The 27,164-nt window shown below is 36.9% G+C and overlaps 1 protein-coding gene across 1 annotated transcript in view; it reads left to right on the forward strand.

Moving 5' to 3' along the window:
• The window catches only part of ST8SIA4 (ST8 alpha-N-acetyl-neuraminide alpha-2,8-sialyltransferase 4), a 102,240-nt gene that overhangs the window by 14,131 nt on the left and 60,945 nt on the right, over positions 1-27,164 (forward strand). The window contains exon 3 of the mRNA XM_040239747.1: positions 3,889-4,146. Coding sequence (XP_040095681.1) covers positions 3,889-4,146 — 258 coding nt within the window. The remainder of the gene's footprint in view (positions 1-3,888; positions 4,147-27,164) is intronic.

Here is a 27,164-nt window from a genome sequence, read left to right on the forward strand (position 1 = left end):
TGATTGCTGCTCTTGGCGCTAGTTAACTTTTATGGAGGATCACATGTGCTTAACATAATGAAAGGCTTCTTAATTTTCTGCAATTCATATGCTCCATGGTTGCTGATTTCAACAGTGATTCTCTTCTGATGTAGTCTGTACTTTGTTAAGATGACTATTATGATGCCTTATAAGGTTTGTTAATTTTAAATTTTCATTTGTAGGGCATTTATATACATTTTCCTGTATAAATTTTACTCCTTACAAGCCTGATAATCCAAATATTTGATAAAAATTCAAAAAATGTTCTTTTTTTTCAGAGCTAATGGGCATATTCCTTGTGTATCAAATTTGGACAAATAAAATATTCAGTGATCTGGTTTCCTAATTAGATCACACATTAAAGTGGGATGTGTTTAAAGCAAACCAAAGTAAAACCAAAGGATTACGGTTTTCTCAGGGTATATGCCCAGTAGTGGGACTGCTGAGTCATATTATAGTTTTATTTTAGTTTTTTAAGGAACCTCCAGAGTGGTTGTATCAATTTACATTCTCACCAATAGTGCAAGAGGGTTTCCTTTTCTCCACACCCTCTCCAGCATTTATTGTTTTTGATGGTTTTTTGATGATGACCATTCTGACTAGTGTGAGAGCCATTTGTAGTGATATAGACGATCCTAGATTCTGTCATACAGATTGAAGTAAGTCAGAAAGAGAAAAATCGAGTACCACATATTAACACATGCATATGGACTCTAGAAGAACGGTACTGATGCACCTATTTGCAGGGCCGGAATAGAGAGGCAGGTGTGGAGGGCATACTTGTGGAGATGGTGGGGGAAGGAAAGAGTGGGGCGGCGAATTGAGAAGGTAGCATTGACATTTGCAATGTCAATTACACCTTGACTACCATGTGCAAAAGAGATAGCTGGTGGGAAGCTGCTCTTTTGTACAAGGAGCTCAGCTTGTTGCTCTGGGATGATCTAGGCAGGTGGGATGGGGGAGGTTGGAGAAGGCTCAAGAGGGAAGGAATATGTGTAGACATCTAACTCATTCGTCTTGTAGAGCAGACACTAAAACATTTGCAAAGCAATTATATTCTAATTAAGAAATAAATAAAAAGAAAAGGAAAGATTGTTGTTGTTCGGTAGCTGTTACGTCCGATTCTTTGTGACCCATGCAACTGTAGCATACTAGTCTCCTCTGTCCTCCACTAACTCTCAGAGTTTGCTCAAATTTATAACCATTGAGTCGGTGATGCTATCTAACCATCTCATCCTCTGCTGCCCTCTTCTCCTTCTGTCTTCAATCTTTCTGAGCTTGAGGGTATTTTCAAATGAGCCAGCTCTTCGCATCAGGTGGCCAAAGTGTTGGAGCTTCAGCTTCACCAACAGTCCTTCCAATGAATATTCAGGGCTGATTTCCTTTAGGATTGACAGCTTTGATCTCCTTGCTGTCTCGGGACTCTCAGGAGTCTTCTCTGGTATCACAGTTCAAAAGTGTCAGTTCTTCAGCACTCAGGCTTCTTTTTGGTCCAACTCTAACATCTGTACATGACTATTGGAAAAGGCATAGTTTCCGCTCTCTAGATTTGTCATAGTTTTCCTTCCAAGGAGCAAGTGTCTTTTAATTTCATGGCTGCAGTCACCATCCTCAGTGATTTTGGAGCCCAAGAAAATAAAATCTGTCACTGCTTCCACTTTTCCCCTTTCTATTCGCCATGAAGGGAAGAGACTAGACTCTGTGATCTTAGTTTTTTGAATGTTCACTTTTAAGCCAGCCTTTTCACTCTCCTCTTTCACCTTCATCAAGAGGCTCTTTAGTTCCTCTTTACTTTCTGTCATTAGAGTGGTGATAAGCAAAGATATGAGTTGTTTTACATCCCTCTTTGCTAGTCATGCCTCTGGCTTATAAGTAGGATTTGGGGAATTTCCCTTTTGTTGGAGTGTTAAGAAGAAATCATATTTTTTGCTCAATAATAAAATTTACAAATAGTGATGAAGCTTAAACAGTAATATCATTAGAGGAAAATGTATCTATCATATCATGAATATTATAATAATGACATTGTTTTGTGCTTTCTGAAAATTCAAGCTTGGAGTTAAGAGCACTTCAGTAAATAATATCCAACGTCCAACTCAGAAGACTGCTTTCTCAGATTTCTTCTAGTGGGTCTCTGTTTGGTAACTTGAGGATCAAGCAGTCTAAGACTTTTGTAAGCTAGGTTCATAGATATTTCTTTGTTAATATATAGTGAAAGTCACTCAGTCGTGTCTGACTCTTTGCGACCTCATGAATTGGGGCCTGCCAGGCTCCTCTGTCCATGAGTTACTGGAAACATTTGGGAGGTCCCAATTACTGAACTTTCACACAGTTTAAACTATAAGCCATTGCTAGACTTACTTCCTTCTATCTCAGCTTGCAACTTGGCTGTTTCGTGTCTGACTTAACCTCTTTTAGTGCCTTGCTGAAAGGGGTAACCAACATAGTTATCCAAGAGCAACAAGCTATTATATGTAGAATATGACTCTCAGGTTATTACAGACCACAGTTTTAGCAGATGCTATCCTGTATCATGCCAGGAGTCACCAGCTTTCCAGGCAGCTGTATCTATTTTCTCATTTTCCATCATCTAACTTAGCATAAATGCATATATTTTCATGTAGCTTCTCACATCTGTTAACCAATTTGTTTAGTAGATAGGGGATAGGCTAAGCTTCCACAGGAGGGAAACTTTAAAATACAGTGGGTCACAGGGAGCTCACCTTGGTGCTGTGATGACCCAGAGGTGTGGAATGGGTGGACGGGTACAAGGCAGGTTCAAGAGGGAGGAGATATGTGTGTACTTACAGCTGATTCACGTTGTTGTATAGCAGAAACTACCGCAACATTGTAAAGCAAGTATCCTCCGATTAAAACTTTTAAAAAATTCAGTGGGCCGGTCAAACCAGTTGGAAGCTTCTTTCTTTCTCCTATAGGAATATACTTGATCCACTCATATCCTGTTTAAGAAAACTAACTCAGATGACCAAATCCAGCGATACTTGGGTTTGGACACTTGGACATGTTCTAGCTGAGCATCCATGTCCCCAAGTAAAACTTGGAAGATTCGATTAGGAAAAGAGAGAAGGGAAGAAAGAACACAGAGACAGTGAGCTGTCCCTGCTGTACAAGGTCCAGTATTCTATCTCTCCATGTTTTCCTCTAGTATAGCCATCCTATTTCCAGGATTCTTGAGCTTGGAGAGAAACTTTCATAAGTACATATTACTGTAGCTTTAGCATTACTTCAAATAATTACAATATACACCTGATTTGGTAAGTGTCAATAATTTTATTGGAACAATCAGTCCTTTAATAGAGCTAACTAAAGTATAATTCCAAACAATTTCAAGTTTCTTCTATGCACCTTAACTAGACAATACTGAACAAAATAGATGATTATGGATAATTAATGAAGGTTGGCAGAATACTATCAGGCTCAGGAAAGTCAAGTCATGGCAATAGTATTTCATTTAATAAACTAATTTTCTGTTTGATAGATAGGGGGCCTTTTTCACTCCACATATGGGTGTATATAGTGTATATCTACTTACAGAATCATTGAAAAACTATGTGTAAATGACTTTTTAAAAATATATTTTATTTCCTATAGTATCAACTTAATTGGTGGGTTTAATTACCAAATGTGTTTCTTTATAAATGATATTACCTCTTTATTGACCAGAGACGCGTTCATGCATCTTTTGTTTCCTGAACATTATTGACCAGATATGTTTCAGTTTCACTTACATAACAAATTGCTTGCCACCGGCGTTAATTTCTGCAAAAATCCCCCAGTCAATAACGTGTCACCAGTCCTTGGATGCGTTGTCGTTAATGGGAAACTTTGCTTGTATCTCAAATACAGGAAGAACATTCTTCGTTTCCTAGATGCCGAACGAGACGTCTCTGTGGTCAAGAGCAGCTTTAAGCCTGGTGACGTCATACACTACGTGCTGGACAGGCGTCGGACACTAAACATTTCTCAGGACCTGCACAGCCTCCTGCCTGAAGTTTCGCCAATGAAAAACCGCAGGTTTAAGACTTGCGCTGTTGTTGGAAACTCGGGCATTCTGCTGGACAGTGAGTGTGGAAAAGAGATCGACAGTCACAATTTTGTAATAAGGTGAGTTTTCTTCTGTTGCTAAAATGTGTAATTTCTTCAAAGACCGTTTACTTAGGACTAGAACGCTGGCAGAAATATGTAAATCTAATATTAATAAAGAATTACTGAAAGCTAAACCTAGCATTCATCGACAGTATCTTTATCTGTGTAGTATCCAGATTTACTTACCCTGAAATGTCAAATTAAAATTATCATATCATTGAGAGAAAAGGTGATCTTGTAGCAATAATTCACACCAGCTTGTTTTTTTTTATTTTTTTTGGCCAAATGATAATTATATTATATATAATACATAAAAAACTATTTGCTAATAGATGTAATTACTTATTATAATTTAATTTATTTAATTGTTTATTTCTATTACTGAATAGTTCTTCTGTCTATAATTTATAATATAATTATTCTTTTCTATTAGTGAATAAATTAATTCACTTAATTGCATTTATAAGCCATTTATATTCAATACATTTTTTTACTTATTCACAAAATTGTGAACATTACTCTGCAATGATATAACAGATGTAACTTAATTTTACTGTTTTAATAATGATTATTTAGCATATTCTAGGAATATACTGTAGCAAATTTATATTTAATACCTTGGGCCAAATTGATTTCATGACTTTTTATATGTGGTATTTGTGAATGTTAGTATATTTTGATTTTTTAGTTTTCTCATGGAATTAAACATAGCTATTTGTTTTTCACTGATATTCAACAGATATTTGATGAATCATGTGTTTGGTTAGCTTCTGATTAACTGAAAGAAAGACAACCGTAGACTTAGGATTATAATAATGACATAGATATTAATTAGCATTTTTTAATTCTGTTATTATTTTTAAATAGATTTGTTGGGTTTTTATTTCTTCATAAATACTTGCTAAATAAATGAAACGTATATTGAAATATGAAATATGGCAATATAAAGATAGATAGGAAAGTATGCTGATTTGCCATACTGACAAATAGCTTGAAGTCTTGAAGCTACGCAGGAATCCTGCTTGTGGTAGTATAGATCTTGAAAAAAAATTTTTTTTGAACTATGGTATTAAAAAGAAATATAATAAATATTGATCATAAATAGGCCACAGGATTTTTATAAAGAAATAATAGCCATGAAAAATCATAAGAGAACACTCAGGGAATACAATTCATAACAATGAATATTGCTATGAACATTTTGTGTAACTATCTTACTTTGCTCAGTCACATGAAATGTTCGTGATTGATTTGACATCAGTTGACCCTTTAAAACCCTGAGCTTTTAAATCGATTGAACTGAGAGGGAAAAACCCTGTGAAAATGTAGGTATACAAACAAAATTGTGTCCAAAGAGGAAACAGATTGTTTGATGAGGGAATGATGGTGGAAATGGAAGCAATGAGCTTAAGACATTGAAGTCTGTGTGAAGTATGGTTGGGAAGAAACAGTAAGGCTTCTAGAATTTCTGAAGAGATTAAAATCAGAGCTCAGATAAAATGAGGAAGAAAAGATTTTAGAGTATAGTAGAAATTTCAAAAAGTAGATAATTTGTAAAGATGATTAATACTGGAGGGATACAGGATTCGAATGTGTCCTGTATCCTTATTAATAAGGACTGACTCTTTATTCCTACATCTCTCTAAACTTCAGCATTGAGATCTACATAATGCACTGGGTTCAACCTCACCTCTAACTCTGAAATTAAGATTGTAATGTCAGCTAACCCCTCAACCAGAGCACATAATTGTCTCTTCTTTTTTGTGGTGAGAATAATTAAGATCTTGTATTTTAGCCACTTTGAAGTGGGTAGTGCGGTGTTGTGACTATAGTCACTGGGCTGAATTAGATCTCTTGAACGTTCATGTTTGTTGCAGGTCGCTCACTAACGTTTGAGGGTTCCCCAGGTGGCACTGATGGTAAAGAACCCGCCTGTCAATGCAGGAGATATAAGAGATGTGGGTTCAATCCCTGGGTTGGAAAGATCCTCTAGGGGAAAGAATGGCAACCCACTCCATTCTTCTTGCCTTGAGAGTCCCATGGACAGAGAAGCCTGGTGGGCTACAGTCCATGGGCTCGCAAAGAGTTGGACGTGACTGAGCGACTTAACACACCAATGTTTGAGCATTTGCAAATGTAGAGTGTTTTTAGGAACTGAACTTCAGAAGTTCTTGATACTTTCCTCAGCTATGATTATTTTAAAAGCTTATTAACAAGAACACCATATAGTGGTCAGTCCTTAGTGTCCCTAAGTGTGTTATGGTCTTACCAAGACGTATAAAACACTGAGGATAAGCATTTCAATGAAGGCATAAGATTATTGCCATAATTACTTTTTTATTTTTTTGCTCCTATTTTACTAGTTTCTGAAACTAGAAGCTGGAGTGTTCTACATTAAAATATATACTAGGAAAGTGTAGCCTACGGATGGGTTTCTGATTTTCCAAGAAAAATTTCGGCAAGAATACATTTAACATTAGAAACCGGTAATCCCTGCAGCGAAACCTGTTTTTTTGGTCATAATATCTAGTTTGGAAACCCATTCTTTTGAGTCTCTTGGACACAAGAGACTTCAGTGGCACATTGTTATACCAGACCTCCACCCTTCCTAAAACTCTGATCTTCCCCCTGGCATGTGGCTCATCATCTGTGTGCGTCTTCCTTCCCCGGCTGTATGTGACCTTTTGTTAGTGTACAAGTGTCTGTTCTACTCTCGAACAGCAGAAAGGATTTTTGCTTTCAAACTCAATCGAAACCCCATTCCTTGAAACATTAATAGTTTCCCATCCAGGTCAAACTGGTTAAAGTTACAAATTTTAGTAACGACATTTAAAAATCTTTCAAATTTCCCATCTTCTCAGAGCTATATGGTGTGTACATGCATTTGCTTGGATATATAGTTTTAATTGGTTGTTTGCCTGTATTGCCTATTGCTCCGTTTGTTTCTCTTTTCTTCTTGTTAGATAATAAGTTTGTTATGGGAGAAATAACTTACGTCTGATCTCTTGCCAAGGACACTGTTAGTTCAGTGACCCCTCAAGGATCAGATTCACCCTGGTATTATGTTCATTCTGACCTCTGACATGAAGCAAAGCATTCTTTTTAGATAAAATATTCATTCAACATTAGATTTAAAACTTTATCTGTATTTTTTCTGAAGGTGCTTTAGAGAAATGAAATGCTGTCTTCTTTGTTTAATGATGTACAGAATGCATTATTACATGCAAACAGGAATCTCTTGCTCCAAGCAGTTGTCCTATTGAGGAGAGCAAGGTGCCTGGCATAATTGGCCTGTGAAGTGTATCGGCATTTTGGGAGAATGTTATTTTTAATGTCCCACAATATTTTTAAATAAGCTGCTGAAAACTGCTCATGTTAAGTGCCTGCACGTGTAGTGATAGCTGTGCACAAGAATTGACACACACACGCATTGTCATGCATTTCTTCTCTTAGAAGAGATACTCCCTCAGGGGCTATTTGTATCAGAAGTTAATCAATTAAATTAAATGCTGGGTTTGCAGGGATGTTACACAAAATGGGAGTTCGATCAATATCAGGATGCTTAAAGGGGAAAAAATGAGGGTCAGAAAAATCAAAACCTTGCTCTGATTCTCTAATTACTAAATATTGAACTGATTTGTAAAATCTAGGTTTTACATGTATCTAAAAAACAGAAAAAATGGGCATAAGAGAAATATTTTTATTTCTTAATAAAAATGCCTAAAATCATAATTCAAATATGAGCATTATGTCCACGTGTGCTACCCTTAAGACCCCTAATCTGTAATTCCTCAATTGGTGAGTACCGTGCTGCAAGGAGGAGGCCAGAACAGAGCACATTGGGCAGTCACTCACTCAAATTGAAAATACCTCGTTCTTCTGGACTTGAAATCCTGTCTGATAGGGAAAGTTCATTAAGGATGATAAAGTCCTTGTGATGTTAAAGATCTTGAAATATAGCTCCAGATAAGCAAAAATTCAGTTTAATCTGGCACCAGTGTGTCAGATATAAACCTTCTCTCACCTCGTAAGCATTAGAAACATTGTCCCATTGATATTAAATTCTGTATTTTATATCTGGATGGCCTGACATGCTAAATATTGGAAAGAGAGAGAGAGAAAATCAATGCTTCAAAGGAAGACTATTACCCAACATAGAGTCCAGGATTTCAAACAGAATTCATTGTCTGTGATATTGGATAAAGTTGTATACCTTTCTATACTTTAGTTTTCTAATTTAGAAACTGGTATTATTGTATGAACTGTTCTCTATTCCTGGAGTGTTACACCTAGAGTGATAGAATTGTCACTGCACAATGTCAGTGCTAAATTTACCCTATATACTCATCTAAAGGTATGCTGTAAAATTTCAAGAATTTAGAGTTTGGAGGACATTATGCATCATTTATGTATCAGATTAAGTAAAAGAAAACAGAAGTTCCCTTCATGCAATCTGTTTAAAAGAATCTTTAAATCCTTTCTTGGGTCTTTTTTTTTTTTTCTTTGCTTTGTGTTAGGTATAAAGTTATTTCAACAGTTCATATCTTAGACTAAAGAATATACCTCTTTAGTGGTCAAAGTTAGATTTTGCAAAATGATATTTAAACTGCTTTTCAATTTTCCTGCAGTTTTTGAATGCTTTCTCATTTTTTGGATGCTTTAGTCCTGTGTATCTTTACAAAAAAAGTAAATTATATTTGTATTGTCTATACTCAAGAATTTCACAGACTTAACAAGAGTGGTTTTCTTCTCTCTTTTTCTGCCACTTTATTCTTTTAACTGAAGGATAATTGCTTTACAGAATTGTGTGGTTTTCTGTCATATATCAGCAAGAATCAGCCATAGGTAGACCCATATCCCCTCCCTCCCGAACCTTCCTCCCATCTCTCTCCCCATAACACCACCAAGAGTGGTTTTTCTAATGAGAACCAGAAAAGTAAGGTATTTCCTAAAACTAACCCTGAAAGGTGCTGAAAGACCATCTTCCCTGGTTCTTCTCTCCCTCCAATCGTGGTGTGGAAGCAATCGTGCATTCTTTCCATTTTCTGGGCATGTGCGGATGGTAGGAAATGGCAAGCATCTGCCAGGGCAGGTTTTTCATAGGAGGACAGTGTCCAGCCTCATCTAAAGTAAACTGAGCCCGCAGTATGCTCTTTGATGCCATATGGGGGACACTGAAGTGAAGTCAAGTGAAAGTCGCTCAGTCGTGTCTGACTCTTTGCGACCCCACAGACTATACAGTCTGTGGAATTCTCCAGGCCAGGATACTGGAGTGGGTAGCCTTCCAGGGGATCTTCCCAACCCAGGGATCGAACCCAGGTCTCCCGCATTGCAGGCGGATTCTTTACCGGCTGAGCCACAGGGAAGCCCGGAGGACACTGAGGGAGGAGTTAGTAACAGTTATAGTTCGCAGCTGACACGTTTTGACCATCAGCTGCCACTCCTGTCTCCACGTTGTGCTTAAACAGAGATGCTAGAAGCAATGAGTAAGACTTAAGTGATCCAGACATGGTTAGCTAAGAGCCGCAAAACACTTTGTGTTGTTGTTCTGGCTGCTTGGGATTTCAGTTCATTTTGTTTATTGATTGCTCTCTTTCCACCTTTCATTTACCCATTCTGTCTTGTCCCTGTCTTCCTCTCGGATAGACAACTTTGCTCGTTTTTCCTTTGTTAATCATTATTCTCAACTCCTGCCATGTTTGACCAGTTCCTTTCTGATTTCCTTTTCATTAATGTTTTTGTTTCCTAAAAACACAGGAACAGCAAGGAAAGATCACTTAAAATATCCCTTTAAATGTATACATATTTATATAAATAAATCTTTGTCATTCAGATTGAGATTCTGAACTAGCAGCGTTGACATCACTTGGAAGCTTGTTGGGAATACAGAATGTCAAAACTTGCAAAAGAGCTGCTAAGCCAGAATGTGCATTTGACCACCGTGCCTTGGTGCTTCTTCTGTGCATTAAGGTTTGCCATGGATTAGAATTCCCAATATGGCTAAACCGCATGTTCTACAGAAGCTGGCACTGCCCAGTAGTCTGACTTATGTAGCCTGTATCTTCAAGAACCTAGCACCAAATTTGATACATTGAGGCATGTGCTGTTTATTGAATGAAAGAATTAAGGCACGTTAATTGAGAAACGTTTGGTTTGTATTCACATTTTATTGTATTAAATTTATATACTACTGAATTTCAAAGTTAATATGTAAGAAGAGTCATATATAAGGTTTTTTATGGTCATTTAAACCTTTACAATTAAAAAGAAAATATAGAAATATGAGTAGTATAATGAAATGTACTAGATGTTGGGAAAAGCTGGCTTCTGACAATTACTAGATTCATTATGTTGTACACCTGAAACTAATATAATATTGTATATCAACTATAATTTAATAAAAAATAAAATGGAAAAATAAAGCCAGAAAATTAATATTGCACAAATATCTTAATTTCTAAACATTATTATTTCCAGTGTCCAGTGGTGATGATAATAATAGACCTATAATTTCAAAGTGATTTTCCAAGTATCAGATGGGAAATATAATAAAGACATGTATAAACTGTAAATCTAAACTAATGATGAATGATATTAAAGCATACCTTGCTTGAGTTAAATGTCATAGTTGAAAGTTAAATTTGTTACTGCATTTTCTAATAGCCATGACCATTGACTGGAAATGCAGATTGTCTCTGTCTTACATAAACAAGAAGTCAGACCTTCCCCAAATTTGTCAGCTTTATCAACCATGTCTATAGTTGATACTGAATAACATATTAGGTAATATGAAGACACAAGAACACTACTCAAGAGTGTCTATAAAATTTGAGTGTATACAATTAGAAATAATTGTGGTGAAGAGATATATTTCTTCAGGAAACCAAAGTATAAGATAAAAATGTTTTACTTTATGATGATCTAGCTTCCTAAGAGAAGGGATGAGATGTTTCACAAAATGAAAAGATGGAAGAACTGACTTACATTGACTGATCTCAATGTATTTTTATAACTCAATCAGTGTTTCTTTCTCCGCTGGTAGATAATTTATGGGAAACTTTAAATCATTCTCTTTGACCTTCTATAAATGCTAACTCTTTTATAGCAAAATAGAATCTTTTCTGAGATAAAAAATTATGCTTGCTTTTCCATGTGTTCACAAAAATGGCTTTAACTTTTTTTCCTTCCACTTTCACTGAGAATGTTTGTCATTAACTCAAGTGTTTTAACTGCAAACAACTAATTTCTGGTAGTGAATCTGATACAGGCATTAGAAAGATTTTTTTTTTAATTCTTATTGATTAAGATAACCACATTATATTTTAGAAATAACAACGTTGATTATTCAGTATGTTATTCATATTTTTGATCTATGAAATTTTATAGTTTTCAAGAAACTACCATTGTTATTTCTATTGATTTAACCATAAAGTTCATATTCTAGGTAGAAATCAGAATTTCTATTTAATTCTAATTAATTACAGGTTTTAAAATTAATTTAAAACTAAATATGGAATTTTTGTGGATTGTGATGTGAGTTGGGCTTCACTGGTGGCACAGTCGGTAAAGAATCCGTCTGCAATGCAGGAGACCTGGGTTCGATCCCTGAGTTGGGAAGATCCCTTGGAGGAGGGCATTGCAACCCATTCCAGTATTCTTGCCTGGAGAGTCCCCATGGACAGAGGAGCCTGGTTGGCTATAGTCCATGGGATCACAAAGAGTCAGACATGACTAAGTGATTAATAAGCACATGTGATGTGAGATAAGACTCTTTTTTCTTTATAATCATGCGACTGCTTGGATGAAAAGATTTAATCCAGAAGAAAAAAAAAATTAATGGAAGTAACAATGAATTGACAAGCTATTTTTAAGTTTTAAAATGCTTATCTCATTTTCTAAAAATGCAGTATTAAATACAGTTTCTAGTCTATCAATCCAACAAGGATATTTAAAATTCTTAATATTCAGCACAAAGTTATGTTGATGTTGGGACTCGTATGAAATGCTTTTAAAAATGAAAACTGACACAACTTTTCCAAAACTCAGGTTGACAATGTCCTCCAAGCCTTAAAAATAGTAGATTGCTTTATTTACCATTTCCAATTCTAGGAATCTACCCAAATGTGGACACCTATTTAAGTATAAATGCATTTTATAACACAGAGCAAGAAAAGGATGAGTAAACCAGTGTACATGTGGATGATACGTCATTCAGCACATGAAAAAAGGAATCTCAGGCAGAGATGAGTAAGCACAAAGACAATTGCTTTCAGTGGTCTTAGGAGAAGGCAGTGTTTGGGACTCCTCTGCTCTTAGGTTCTTAATGAGACACGCTGTGGAAGGGGAAATGGCAAGGAATGCTGGCCTTAAATCATCAAGGATTGTTTCACATGAAGGTTTCACATGATATCCTATAGTCCAAAAGACGGCCTTGCAGTTTGTTGGTTTATTTATTTGTTCTTGTTGGGGTTTTGTTCTTCCTGTTGTAAGCAGGAGAGGAATATAGAGGTAAAGAAGCATCAGCATATTTGCAAATGAAAAGACCATGATAATGAATAAATCAAAGATAAGAAAGAAAAAGAGCACTCAATAAGATACTAGAGGAGGCAGATGTGATGAATTACAGATCACAGGACAGAGTAAGATGATAGACTTTGATGGTAAGAGTCATAGTAATGTAAAATATGGTGGAGATCATCCTTCCCTGATGCCAGAGAAGCATTAGCAAATGGGCAGTTCACCATTTCATAGATTTTCAAAATATAGCTTCAGTTTTGGGGTTAAAGCATTTGCTACCTGCCTACCAACGTTCCAAAAACTGAGATCATGGCATCTGGTCCCATCACTTCGTGACAAATAGATGGAGGAAAAAGTAGAAGCAGTGATAGATTTTATTTCTTGGACTCCAAAATCACTGCAGATGGTGCCTGCAGCCATGAAATTAAAAGATGTTTGCCCCTTGGAAGAAAATCTATGTCCAACGTGACAGCATATTAAAAAGCAAAGACATCACTTTGCCAACAAAGGTCCACATAGTCCAAGCTATAGTTTTTCCACTAGTCACGTACAGATGTGAGAGTTGAACCAGAAAGTAGGGCTAAGTGCCAAAGAGCTGTGGGGTGTGTGCTTTGAATTGTGGTGTTGGAGAAGACTGTTGAGAGTCCCTTGGACTGCAGGGTGAGGTGAGGTGAAGTCACTCAGTCATGTCCGACTCTTTGCGACCCTGTGGACTGTAGCCTACCAAGCTCCTCTGTCCATGGGATTCTCCAGGCAAGAATACTGGAGTGGATTGCCATTTCCTTCTCCAGGGGATCTTCCTGACCCAGAGATCGAACCTGGGTTTCCCACATTGGAGGCAGACTCTTTAACCTCTGGACCACAAGGAGATCGAAACAGTCAATCCTAAAGGAAATCCATCCTGATTATTCATTTGAAGGACTGATGTTGAGCTGAAACTCCAATACTTTGGCCACTTGATGCGAAGAACCAGCTCATTCAAAAAGACCCTGATGCTGGGAAAGATTGAAGGCAAAAGGAGAAGATGGCAACAGAGGAGGAGAAAATACTGAAAATAGTCTAAATATGGAGATAATGAGGAGTGAAGAGAGTGATAGTGGGGATACATGGTAGAAGGCAGTTTAAGAAAATCAAAGAATATATGAATTGTATAATTTATGACTCAATGGATGTGAATTTGAGCAAACTCTGAGAGACAGTCAAGGACAGAGGAGCCTGGCCTGTTGCTTGGGGTCTGTTACATGGGGTCACAAAGAGTCCAATATGACTTAGAGAATAAATAACAACAAATAATTCCTGGAAAGGGCAAGTAATAGTGAGCATGAATATGCCATGTTTTAAAATGTAACATATTTTTGGATGGCAGAAAATGGATCTTGAATAATCCAAATTGGTTTCCATTGGTTCCTCTGAGAAAGTTAGGCTTAGGTTCAGTTCAGTTCTCTCGCTCAGTCGTGTCCGACTTTTTACCACCCCGTGGACCGCAGCACAGCAGGCTTCCCTGTCCATCACCGACTCCCGGAGCTTGCACAAACTCATGTCCATGGAGTCGGTGATGCCATGCAACCATCTCATCCTCTGTCGTCCCCTTCTCCTCCCGCCCTCAGTCTTTCCCAACATCAAGGTCTTTTCTAATGAGACTTAGGTTAACATACCACATTTTCTTATAGATATGAGAGTCTAAATGACTTTCCTGAGTGTACACAGTCAGTTGAAGAAGGAAACAGTAGAACTTTTTCCTCTAGTACTCAGAGTCTAATACTTTATTTTTAAATGAAGATTGGAAACACTTGTCTTTTTACGTATTTGTTTATTTGCTGGCTGCACAAGCCTTAGTTGTGGCACTTGGGGTCTTCAGTCTTCGCTGCAACATGCAAGTCTTTAAATTACAGCATGCAGACCCTTAGTTGTGGCATGTAGGATGTAGTTTGCCGACCAAGGTTTGACCCCAGACCCCCCTGCACTGGGAGCACAGTCTTAGCCACTGGACCACCAGTAAGTCCCTGAAAACATTTATCTTTTTAAATTAGAAATAGTAGTGTTGCACTAGAGTGTGAAGTTTTTTGGTTGCATGTTTATTCTGAAATGTGGAGACCAGTGAGAAATTATCTTAATGAGGGTATATTTCAAATTTTGATGACTTAACATGAAAAGCAGAAGAGGGAAGGCCATTTTTAATGTCTGACATTCCCTCGGGGCACCAGCAATTCTTCAAAGGCTGGGCTAACAAAGCAAATTGAACAACAAATAAAATCACACATGCAAAAGCTGTGTGGATGGTAACTATATGTGGCGATCATTTCGAAATATGTACAAGTATAAAATAACCATGTGCGTCTTAAACATATGCAACATATGTCAATCATGTCTCACTAATGCTACAAAAAAAGCAAAAAAGCTTAAATAAACACCAAACCAACCTTATGTTTAGCATTTTCTCCAGTTGTGGTCTGTGGATCATCCAGTGAGAATTCTTTTCTTTTACTAAGCACTTGCTGTGTGCCAAAAATATGTCAAAATATTCTAGAGACAGATCATAGAGCAGGAGACTCATGACCTTTTTACTCAGATAATCAAATGTGATAAACCCTTAAATAAGATAAATTTGGTTTTAAGTTCCATCTTTTCCATCCAATTTATTTTCAGTCTTAAGTGATTTATTTACTTTTCTAAACCCCAGTTTCTTTGTATGTAATATGATGAAAATAATTTCTTTCTTCCCTTTTTCTGTGGGTATAGATAATATGTGTGAAATTGCCTAGAATAAATCCAAATACACATCAGCTGTTCAATAAATGTAGATCTTCCTTCCTTTGATGGTATTAGCATTATCATATTGGTGGTATACTCATGGTGGTAAAATTATATCTGTGACCCAGGTACACAGAAGATGTAAATATTTGTGCTTAAATGGTTGTTGTTGCTCAGCAGTATGTATTCTCTCATGAAGTGCAGTTAAAATAATACTCGTCAGAGAGTTCAGAAACTTGGATCCCCTGTCTGGCATTGCCTCTAAATATAGCCGTGTGACTTTGAACAAACACTGTAAACCATTTGGGGCTTCAGTTTCCTAATATGCCAAATCTAGCCATTGAACTAGATGGACTCATAAATTCCTTTCTGGGTCTAAAATTCTATGACTATCTTCTTATGATTCAGTAGACAACTTTGGAATAGAGCCTGTCAACTTGCATTGTGGTTTGAATTTTTTCCCTTCTGGTTGTCATGTTCTATGAATAAATTTCCTTCTCATCAATCAACTTGTATAAATAGTGTTCTCTGCTTAATACTGTGTATCCTCTAATCTGGTTTTCTGTTTCCTCTGGACCAGGAGTATTGCCTTGTCTCCTGATGTATGCGAGCCAATGTTAAGACCTAAAATCAGGGAAAGGGTTTTACTTCTCAGACAAAGAAAAATAAGACTAAGTTTTTGTTTGTGTCTTTTTAATTTTGATAGAAATATAGTTGATTTACAGTGCTGTGTTAATTTCAGGTGTATAGAGAAGTGGTTCCACTTTACATACATAAACCTTTCCCCTTTGATAACTAAGTACTGTGCTTAGTCACTCACTCGTGTCTGACACTTTGCTATTCCATGGACTGTAGCCCTCCATAAGTTTATTTATGGATCAAGACTAAGTTTTAATGATTTATACAGATTATTCTAAGTGTGATGAGGTCAGGGCCTTGGGAAGTCACCATATGTACAAATGCATGAGGAACTGGTGAATAAAAGTACTATCAATAGAGAGAGAGATTGTTTCACAGCAGTATCATTTAGTGCAGTTTTGGGAAAGGATCCTGACATTTTTCTAGGAGATAAGACCTCCCACTTCTCATATATACTTCACTCAGTTCAGTTTAGCCGCTCAGTCATGTCCAACTCTTTACCACCCCATGAACTGCAGGGCCTCCCTGTCCATCACCAACTCCTGGAGTTCACTCAAACTCACATCCATGGAATCGGTGATGCCATCCAACCATCTCATCCTCTGTCATCCCCTTCTCCTCCCACCTTCAATCTTTCCCAACATTAAGGTCTTTACAAATGAGTCAGTTTTTGGCATCAGGTGGCCAAAGTATTGGAGTTTCAGCTTCGACATCAGTCCTTCTAATGAACACCCAGGACTGATCTCCTTTAGGATGGACTGGTTGGACCTCCTTGCAGTCCAAGGGACTCTCAAGAGTCTTCAACACCACAGTTCAAAAGCATCAGTTCTTTGGTGGTCAGCTTTATTTATAGTCCAGCTCTCACATCCATACATGACTACTGGAAAAACCATAGCTTTGACTAGATGGACCTTTGTTGGCAAAGTATTGTCTCTACTTTTTAATATGCTGCCCAGGTTGGTCGTAACTTGTTTTCCAAGGATCAAGCGTCTTTTAATTTCATGGCTGCAATCACCATCTGCAGTGATTTTGGAGCCCAGAAAAATAAAGTCAGCCACTGTTTCCACTGTTTCCCCATCTATTTCCTATCAAGTGATGGGACCAGATGTCATGATTTTAGTTTTCTGAATGTTGAGTTTTAAGCCATTTTTTTCACTCTCCTCTTTCACTGTCATCAAGAGGCTTTTTAGTTCCTCTTCACTTTCTGCCATTAGGCTGGTGTCATCTGCATATCTGAGGTGATTGATATTTCTCCCGGCAATCTTGATTCCAGCTTGTGCTTCTTCCAGTCCAGCGTTTCTCATGATGTACTCTGCATAGAAGTTAAATAAGCAGGGTGACAATAGACAGCCTTGACGTACTCCTTTCCCTATTTGGAACCAGTCTGTTGTTCCATGTCCAGTTCTATGTGTTGTTTCTTGACTTGCACACAGATTTTCAGGAGGCAGGTCAGATGGTGTGGTATTCCCATCTCTTTCAGAATTTCCCGTCTATTTCACTGGCATCCACCAAGATTCTTGGAGCTACAGCTTGATTTATGCCATTAATGGAATCTTTTTTTTTCAGAATATTAGAATTAAATTTGGTGCCAAATGTTTATAGCGATGGTCTTTTGGGAAGACTTGCAAGAGTCCTATATTTGAAAAGGAATTTGGCTCTGTTCTTAGTGTTTGTGTATGTGCATGGTTTTCCATGTAGTGAATACCAATACTATTTTTAAATTGGAAATGAGAACAATTTTAACTTTGAAAATTATCTTAAAAACCTGAGGTATAGATAAGATGAGTGATAAACAGGGACTTAGGACATTTGGGGTCATGTTATAGCTCTATCACTACCTGAGAAATCTGGAAACATTTCTTTAAACAAATACTTGAAACTGCAACATAGATTTTGTAGTCTGTTGCTTTTAGTATGCTGTCCTTGGTGCCAAGTGTAGTGTGTGGGGGCGGGGAGAAAATGAATATGTATTTTAGACAATGAAAATCATTTGCATGCAGTATTGTGCAGTAAATTTTGGATTCATAATGTTTTAGATACAAAGTTGGATTTAAATCCCAACTCTGAAGGTTCATAAACTGAAACGATTTTCTTCATTTGTAGAATATGATAACTTACTTATACTTAATTATTTGGATGTTCTGTAAGTTTGAATAACAGATATGTGTAGTATCTGGCATAAGGTAGTATATGATAGCTCTTATTATGTTTAGTGAATTATATAAATGATCAGATTGAACGATGTCAGGAGCATGGTGATCCTATAAAGAGTTGAGAGGGACTTTTCTATTGTGATTAATAATTGTTTTGAAAAGAAGTCCAGAGTTAGGGTCCACAATTATTTTGTAAGTATGGAAATCACGTTTGGCACAAATATATGTCTCCTAAATAACAAATAAGAAGCATTTACTTGAAGTTTTAAATGGAAGCAGTGACTCCATTAATTTGTAGTCATATCAGCAAGTATTTCTTCATTCAACTAATAATTATCAAGCAGCCACTGGATGACAAGATCTGAGGGATTTCAGTCAGTATTCGGGATATAGGGATAAATTACATGGTCTATTCTGTTTGAAGTTCACAGTCTGATGGAGGAGACAGTCTGATGGAGAGAGGAATAACAAAACAGGACAGTAACAGTAATAATAACAGTAAAAATGAAACTAAGAACATAGTATTGCTGCCAGGTAGACAAAAGAAATTAATTATAAAAATGAGTGAAACTGAGTTTTAAGGCTGTTCAACCTGGGACAGGAAAATAGCCCCCATTCCAGGAATGTTGTGTTTGTATGAATATTCTTGCCCCTACTCTTGGCATACACCATCCTATTGAAGGATTGCATGGATATGCTTTTCATGCTTTTTAACTTCAGTGATTGAGATCATTAATAATAGTCCTACTTACCTTGTAAACATATACATACACATGCCTTGTCCCTCAGTTTATCTTTTCAACTTTCCTAGGCATGATCTTCTGTATGTAACTTAAGAAAGCTATTAACATTTGGAATGTATTGTTTGATTCCTTTAATACAAAGATGTTTCTGGTCCATTCTTTAATTATCTGCTGAGATTTCAGAGTCGGGTAATTTTAAGGTATAATAGACTTTTAGGCATATCTCAACATTTTATCTGATGTTTAACAAAGAAACAGAACACTGTCTTGGTTAAAGGATAACTCAAAGTATCAATTATACAAACCACGGACTGAAACTGTGAGACTTTAATAAAAGGGAGAGGGGACACCACCAGTCAGTGAATGCTAAGCAGCATAGTTTCTTTTCTCCACCTATCATCCCTGTGTATTCTCTTATGGGTACATTTTGACTTGTGAGTGTTTTTAAATATCAGACTGAAAAATTATTATCAGCCTTTAGAACTCCTCTAGCCTTACTTTGCTGTTTTGAATGATGATGGCTTTGTACACAGAAAACACACGTCACCTAGAATAAGTGCATCAATGAAACAGATTGCATTTCTTATTGTAAATAATTCCAACTAAAAAGGATGATTGTTTTTCAATTTTCGTGTATTTTAGTTAGCATACCTTCTGACGGTTAAACATTTTATCAGCTTCAGAGTTTTCAGCTTAACACCTGTTTATTAGGATGTTTGGTGTTCCTTAATTCACTTTCCCAAACACACACTGTATCAGCTTTCTAATGAAATGCCTTTAACGTATTTAACAGAACAAACATGTTAAAAGTGAAAATTGAAGTGGTTGTACAGAGAATCAGAAGATTTAGTGCAGAGCTCACGAACTGACACCCTTGGGGCACAAACCAAGTGGTAGTTTTGTTTTCTTCGGCATTTATCATCATCAGCCCACGAGAGCCTGTCCCTTTTAAATGGGGAAATAGCCCAGCAAAATTGCCCATTTTTCAGAGTTATGTTAACCTGTGACCCAGAGGCCTGTGAATTTTCAGGACTTGGTTGAGAGCCTCAGCAGCACTCCTAGAAGACTAAGAGATCAAGTAACCATTGTAAATTAAACAGGTTCTCAATTCACATACACAGAGTAACCGACATTATTATTATTGTTGGCTTTACTAATTGCATTAAAGAAATAGCAACCCTAAACAAGCAACTAAATGTAATAGAGTTCCGTATGTGGTAGAATAAAGATAAGGTAAATGTTTCAGAGCAGTGCTACAGAAGCAGTCGGTTCTGCCAAAGGAAACATGTAAAGCATTGCAACGGATATTAACCTTTGAGTTTTAGGAAAAGATAGGACGTTTTGAGGTTGGAGGCTAGAGTGTCTCAGTCAGAGATGTTCATCATAGATAAAGAGACACAGACAGAGAACTACATGGAGTAGTCTGATGCCATTGGGATACAAGACAGAGAAAATTCTGGAAAGTAAGGGTAGGGGCAAGTTATGAAAACCCTTGGACTGATGTCACTAAAGGTTTTTGGTTGGGATAGTATTGTGATCAAATATGCTTATTAATCGAAGAAGGTGATGGCACCCCCACTCCAGTACTCTTGCCTGGAAAATCCCAGGGATGGAGGAGCCTGGTAGGCTGCAGTCCATGGGGTCGCTAAGAGTCGGATGCCACTGAACGACTTCACTTTCACTTTTCACTTTCACGCATTGGAGAAGGAAATGGCAACCCACTCCAGTGTTCTTGCCTGGAGAATCCCAGGGACGGGGGAGCCTGGTGGGCTGCCGTCTATGGGGTCACACAGAGCCAGACATGACTGAAGTGACTTAGCAGCAGCAGCACGCTTATTAATAAGATAATACCATCCTTGAAACAGACAGATCAAGTTGGAGTCCGGGTTTTATAGAACTGGTTAGAGCAGTGTTTTTCAGTACTGCTTAATAAATATTACAGCAAGAAATACAACTTACATCATGATATCCTCCTCCTGTTGCTTCCCCAGCTACTGTCATTAATGCTACACACATGTGAACCTGAAATAAATTTCCATAAGATGATGTGTATGGAACACTGTCATGTTCTGTTATAATCCATTTTATTCTCCTTCATTCTTTAAAAATAAAAATAAAAATTGCAGATCAATTCTTGATTCATCAGTTGTTATAGCTAAGTAATAATCAATTCGAAAATTATTCCAGTGATAGTTCAAACGCACATGGTGGTGCCTAAGCTTTGAAAATACCGATAAGAATGAAGAAGAGAGAACATACTCAGGAGAGATTTTCTGACATGGAATTTTTAGGGCTTTGTGATGAACCAGATATGGAAGATAAAAGAATTGTGGAGATCAAATCCTTTTAGTCAGTCAGAATGTGACTTTCTGCTAAATGGAAATAAAGACCCACTTAGAATAAATATGATGTAATTAATATGAGATGGCCTTGGCCTGCCTTGTGATATTAGCAAATGAAACATTCATTTTTATCCATGCATGGTATGATACTTTTCTGAATGCTTGGTGAGCATCAGAATACCTGACTCTTCTGAACATTATATCAACCGTCTTTCCAGGACCATGTGTCAAATAGATTATATATACTAAGTAAGACATCATCTTTTAATCTTGGATTGTACTTTCAAAACAAATGAAAAGAAAAGTATATTTGTAGTTTAGAATGGTATTTGTAGTTTAGAATGACAAGTTTTTGTCTTCTTAAACAAGAAAGTTGTGTCAGCGTGATATTACTGTGACGAGTTTGCTGGTATCATCACTAAATGTTAGAAAACTTGGGTGTGTTTCCCACCACCAACGTAACGGTCACGTGGTTCTTAGTTTATTAACACTATGAATTGCAAAGATAAAATGTTATCGTTTTTCTGCCTCGGTTTTCTGGCGTGGGTAATTAAAGTATCAGCTATAATATTTCATGAATGCTGTTTCTTTCCTTTTAATGTACAGCATAATTTTTAAGAACATAAATTCCATGCTAAATCAGTTTTTCCCTCTGTAGAAAAAATAGTAACTGCTCAGCAACCACTGATAAATGGAGTAGTTCAGTTCCCTGACTAGGACAAGAGGGCTGAAAAATACATCCTAAGACTCTTGCTTGGTTTTCCTTGTCTTAAATATTTCTAGTAATGAATTTTTACCAGAGAAAAGGAATGCCTCAACAGGAATTTTTTGCCAGAATTTTTTCTTTATACCCCTTTCAGAAAAGTTAAAATGATCCTTCACTTTTAATTGCAAAGGAAGTATTTAGAGTGTATGCTTAATATTCATTTCATATGCATTTTCAAGAAACTTACATGTAAAATTCAAATAAATATTAGTCTTGCAACTATATATATTCACTTTGTGAAAAAGAAAACAATCACATGCATGGAAATTCATTTGATTTAAGCACAATACGTTCATTCTTTGGCATCCCTTTCTGTCTCCCCACCAAAAAAAAACTAATATCTGTGCAGTTGTAGCAAATTTGCCAAATGGGTGATGCTATTTTGATTTTGACTGAAGTATGGGAATGACGTAATCAAAGATAGTTCTCTGTTACGTGGATCGTTGTCTTCTAGAATGAGTTTGATTTTTTTTTTCATTCTGTGATTTCCCTAGAAATACTATGACACTGTTTTCCCACCCTTGCCAGTAATATAAACAAATCTGGGTTTGTGAAAAGAAACCTCTTTTCTACTTAGTCACTTAGTCATTTTCATGATATGTGTCATTTGCATTTATTTCTGTCAACTTGAGGATTTTATTCATTGTTATCAGCAAGCATAGCGCATGATGGGTGTTTTTGTGTTCATCTACCATACTGAAAATTCAAATCTGCAACATGATGCTTCATCTCCAACTCTTACACTTTGTCTGCTACATAATATTATACCCCATATAAGTCATCTGTTAACCCTAGGCTTCATATTTCAAAAAGTGACATCAATTAGCTATTTAATCCTTTTACTGGCATTTTTAAAAATCCTTTCTTTCAAGAGACCTGAAGTGTAACTATTGTTTTGCTGTGTTAGATATTTAAAACCCGTTTGTTCAATAACTGCTCAATGTTTGGGGAATGTTGTGACTAAGTGGCCTTGTAGAATATGCTTAAGGCCAAATGGTAAGGCATTCTCTTCCTTGCAGGAGGGCTGGGGGAAAGATGAACATATAGAGATTTTCACTGATTCTGAAAGAAATCAGTGTGTAAATAGTGTCAATTAATACTCCTGTCCTGGAGCAATTTTTAAATAGTTATGCTTTCATTCTGTCCTTAGACTTGTTTCTTAATCGGCTTTGACCTAGTTCCTCACCCCTAAGTGGAGATAATACCACTCCTGACCTCAAAGTATTGCAAAAAGTATTGGCTTCAGTTCTACTGCCTTCACCTCAGGAAAAGCCAGAGAGGCTGAGAGGTTGCATGTTTTGGCTTCCCCTAGCAGTTTTGAGAGGGTAACCACAAAGCCTAGAACAAAGCCAGGTATTAGAGAGTCAATGTTCTCTTGACTCTTCAAGCTCAAAAACAGGATGGGAGCAGCTAGGAACCATGTGCTTCCTCTCAGGGCAGAAAAGAAAAGAGGTCATCTCCCATTCCATTGCCAGTTGACAAATGTGGTTCCAAGGTTATGATGGTTTGAGTTAAGGGATTTCAGTGTTAGTACAGCAAAATACACAGTGAGATTGGCTAACAGAAAAAAGGATGTGTTTGTAAAATTATGTGATTGGAACTTGTCTGAACATTAATGTGAGAAAGAATAAATAAAGATAAGGCTGTGATCCCCTGAGTTGTTATTAACAGCCTCCTGTATCACAGTGCCTGCTGTTTCTCCTCAGTGTCTCAAATGACTAGTTCTCTAGGTAGCACAAAGGTATATAACTCATACTGTGGGATACGTAAACGTGGCTAATGGAGCATTTTCTTATTGCTATTACTAATAATAAATGTCAGGATCATACTTTGGCCAGATTACATCACTGCCAACTAGCACAAATAGTAAGATAGCGCAAAAAAAAAATTCTGAGCAATGTGTTGTATTTGCACAATGAACTCTTAAGGCATATCTGTTGAACTTTTGAAAGAGGGACCTCCTAGTTGGTTAGACGACTATTCAGCCATAACTTAAGGGAAATGCAGAGAATATTGACAAGTCTAAAAGATATGTCTTGCTGGAGAATTAGGTGGTCTTGAGCAATTATTGTGAAATAAACACAGCTTTCCTTAAAAATTAAATGAATTAAAATTAAAATGCATTAAAGAATATTTTATATGGCCGTGAGATAAATGAAAGTGCCTTCAATTCTACATAAAAGGACTGTTGAGAGGGCATCACATCTAGCTTGAGATCACTGAAGAAATTTCAGAGGTCTAGGGTGGAAATGGAGCTGATTGCATTCCCAAAGGTTTTTAATCAGTCTTGGAAAATAAACACAAACAAATTGAAAATTGGGCAGCTTTGAATAAGCAGTGAGTTTGGCCACCATACCTAATTCTTAGATATGCTTTCATGTTTTTGATATGTCAAAATAGTTGGTCAGTATAAAAATTTGGGGCTTCCTTGGTAGCTCAGATGATAGAGAATCTACCTGCAATGCATGAGATCAGGGTTCCATCCCTGGGCTGGGAAGATCCTCTGGAAAAGGGAATGGCAACCCACTCCAGTACTCTTGCCTGGGAAATCCCATGGACAGAGGAGCCTGGTTGGCTACAGTCTATGGGGTCGAAAAAGAGTTGGACATGATTGAGCAACTAACACACACACACACACACAAATTTAACTTGGCTAAAGAAGCGGAACTTGAGTGCATTAAATATTCTTGTATACTCCGTAGTTTTGACTCACAGAAATCCACCATTTAAAAGTCAGGCACTCTTTAATTTTACAAGATTAAGAATAACGTGAAATAATGATTCGTAAATGCTTGCTACCCATTCTGGCTACTTTTGATTATTGTAATTCCTGAGAAGATTTATTAAAAAGGAAGATGACGAATGTGTGATTGCAGACCTATTTATAATCTTGCTCAGTCAGCACCATTGCTACTAGTAATGCTGTGAAGTTCACAAGTCTCCTGAATTGCTGGAGTACAACACAGCTGCTTGGTTATTTTGGCTTCCTTAATGCTTGCCCTGATTATATGATTCAGCTAATTATATGACTACATATCTAATCCAACCGCAGCAAAGTTAATTTGCTGGCCACATGTGGACATGATATTAATCTTTCCTTAGGCATAGGCACTCCACACAGAAAGCACAAGCAGGCTTGTGGAGCCAGCATAGTCTAAATGTTACGGTGTGTCCTTCTGTCGTGCTATTTTCAGTACTTCCATTTCCATCCTTCGCAAAGCCTGATTGGGCTGTGCTTGGGTCATAGGAACTTTACAGCAAAGCTCAGGTGAACTGATGATTCTTTGATCGCCTGATGCCCTTTCGGTTTACGTCACAGCCACTTAGCCATTTTTACCTCCTCAGATACGTTAGTTCCCTCTTGATGACCCCTGTTCTCCAGAAATCTTGTTATTCTGTTAGTTTCCTTTTGTTTCCCAGGTGGAAAGTCCCTGTCTTTCAGCACCCAGCTTTATTGATGACTACCTTATTAACTCTTCAATAACATCTGGGCAGACTGTCCTGTTTCAGAAACTGAGCTGAGGCTGTTCTAAAGAGTGGGTGTTTGCAAACATGAGATGTGGAGGGGCTTTTAAACATGTGATAAGAAAAAGGAATGAAAAGCATAAACTAAGTCATTTTTTTTTTTCCTGAAAAGATAATTCACTGGGATGTTATCTTGGCTGTCTTTAACAGGGTTGGCTCTGATTACTTGTACAATTATAGAGAAAATGACATTTATAGGTATTATTTTTCCTCTGGTAGAATCTTCTGAAAAGGATGGCTGAGGTATCGTTGCAGCAGAAAGATCTGTCTGAAGCTGTCTCCCCAGACATGAACATGTTAACTGTCACGTTAGCAAGCACTGTCTTATTTTTTACCTAAGGAAGGGGAAGTGTCTGTACCCATGTGGTTCAGAATGTATTTCCACAGTTTCCAAATCCATCTCACAATCAGCTTGGTTAGAATTTTAGACTACTTTTGAAGCTGATGTGGAGTGCATTTTAAGACTTTAAAAATAATCATATCCTTAGTCTTCTGTGAGTTACACTATCAAATGTAGCTTCTTTCCCAGGGCAGTCCCATCGCTAGGATTCTTACTGTGAGAGGAATGAGGAACAACTAATCTCCAACAGTGCATGGATCATGGATGGAGACAGATAAATACTCTATCACATAATCTAGTGGGTACAATTAAAGTTATATGACTTGAGATTATTTCTAAATAATATGATGTGTTAACTTTGTTTTCTCTCAGTAGCTCAGCCTAGATAACAGAGACTCTGCTTAATTGTTTGAGATGAAAGATATTGGTTGTGTTAGATAAGTGTTGTCAGAGATCTAGGAAGTAATCAGATATATTAATTAAGAGAGATAAGGAACGATATATAAGCCAGTAATTTTAATAGAAGAACACACACTTTACTTTCTAATTAAATTTAACTGGTTTGAGAATTTAATTAATGTGGAGAAATGCAGCAGGTAGAGAAATGTGAGAAACTTTCATAATTCAATCAAACCTGCAAAAATGCAGCAAGAGGAAATTAGTTTATCTTCCCTTCACTTGAAAGGCTGATGTAAACAACCTAAAAGAAAAGAAAACAAAAAAAAAATCTGAGTGTGTGAGAGTGTGTTCTCATGAATGTATAGGTTCAAATTATTTTTTTCCAAATAGCAAACTCTTTTTTGTTAAAAATCTAATTTTTCACTGATCAACTAATTAAAATGTGCCTTTTTTTTAGCAAGTTAAACTATTATAAAATTTAAAACCTGTTTTTTAAGTTTCATCAAATCCAGAACTCTTTGTGACAGAATCGAAGTATCACAAGTGGAAGACAAATTCCAGGTGCTTTCCAAAGCTTTCTTAAAATGCAAAAATCAGGTTATAAGAGTAGAATCAGAATCAGGTACTTTGTGAGGCCCAGGAGCTCAGGTATTGAGAACAGGGCTCCTCCTCCACAAAGGGCTCATGTCTGATTAGTAGGGAAGGCAGGCATTTTGAGGATGTCCTCAAAAGGGACAGAAAGATATATAATTCCTTGGTAGAGGATTTTTCTCTGGTAACATCTCAAAAAGGCATATTAAATGCAGTAACTCGATTTTCTTACTTTTCCTCTCCATTTAGGCCTAGGGAAAGCAATTACAA

The sequence above is a fragment of the Oryx dammah genome, unplaced genomic scaffold, assembly GCF_014754425.2.
Source record: "Oryx dammah isolate SB20612 unplaced genomic scaffold, SCBI_Odam_1.1 HiC_scaffold_5, whole genome shotgun sequence".
NCBI lineage: Eukaryota > Metazoa > Chordata > Mammalia > Artiodactyla > Bovidae > Oryx > Oryx dammah.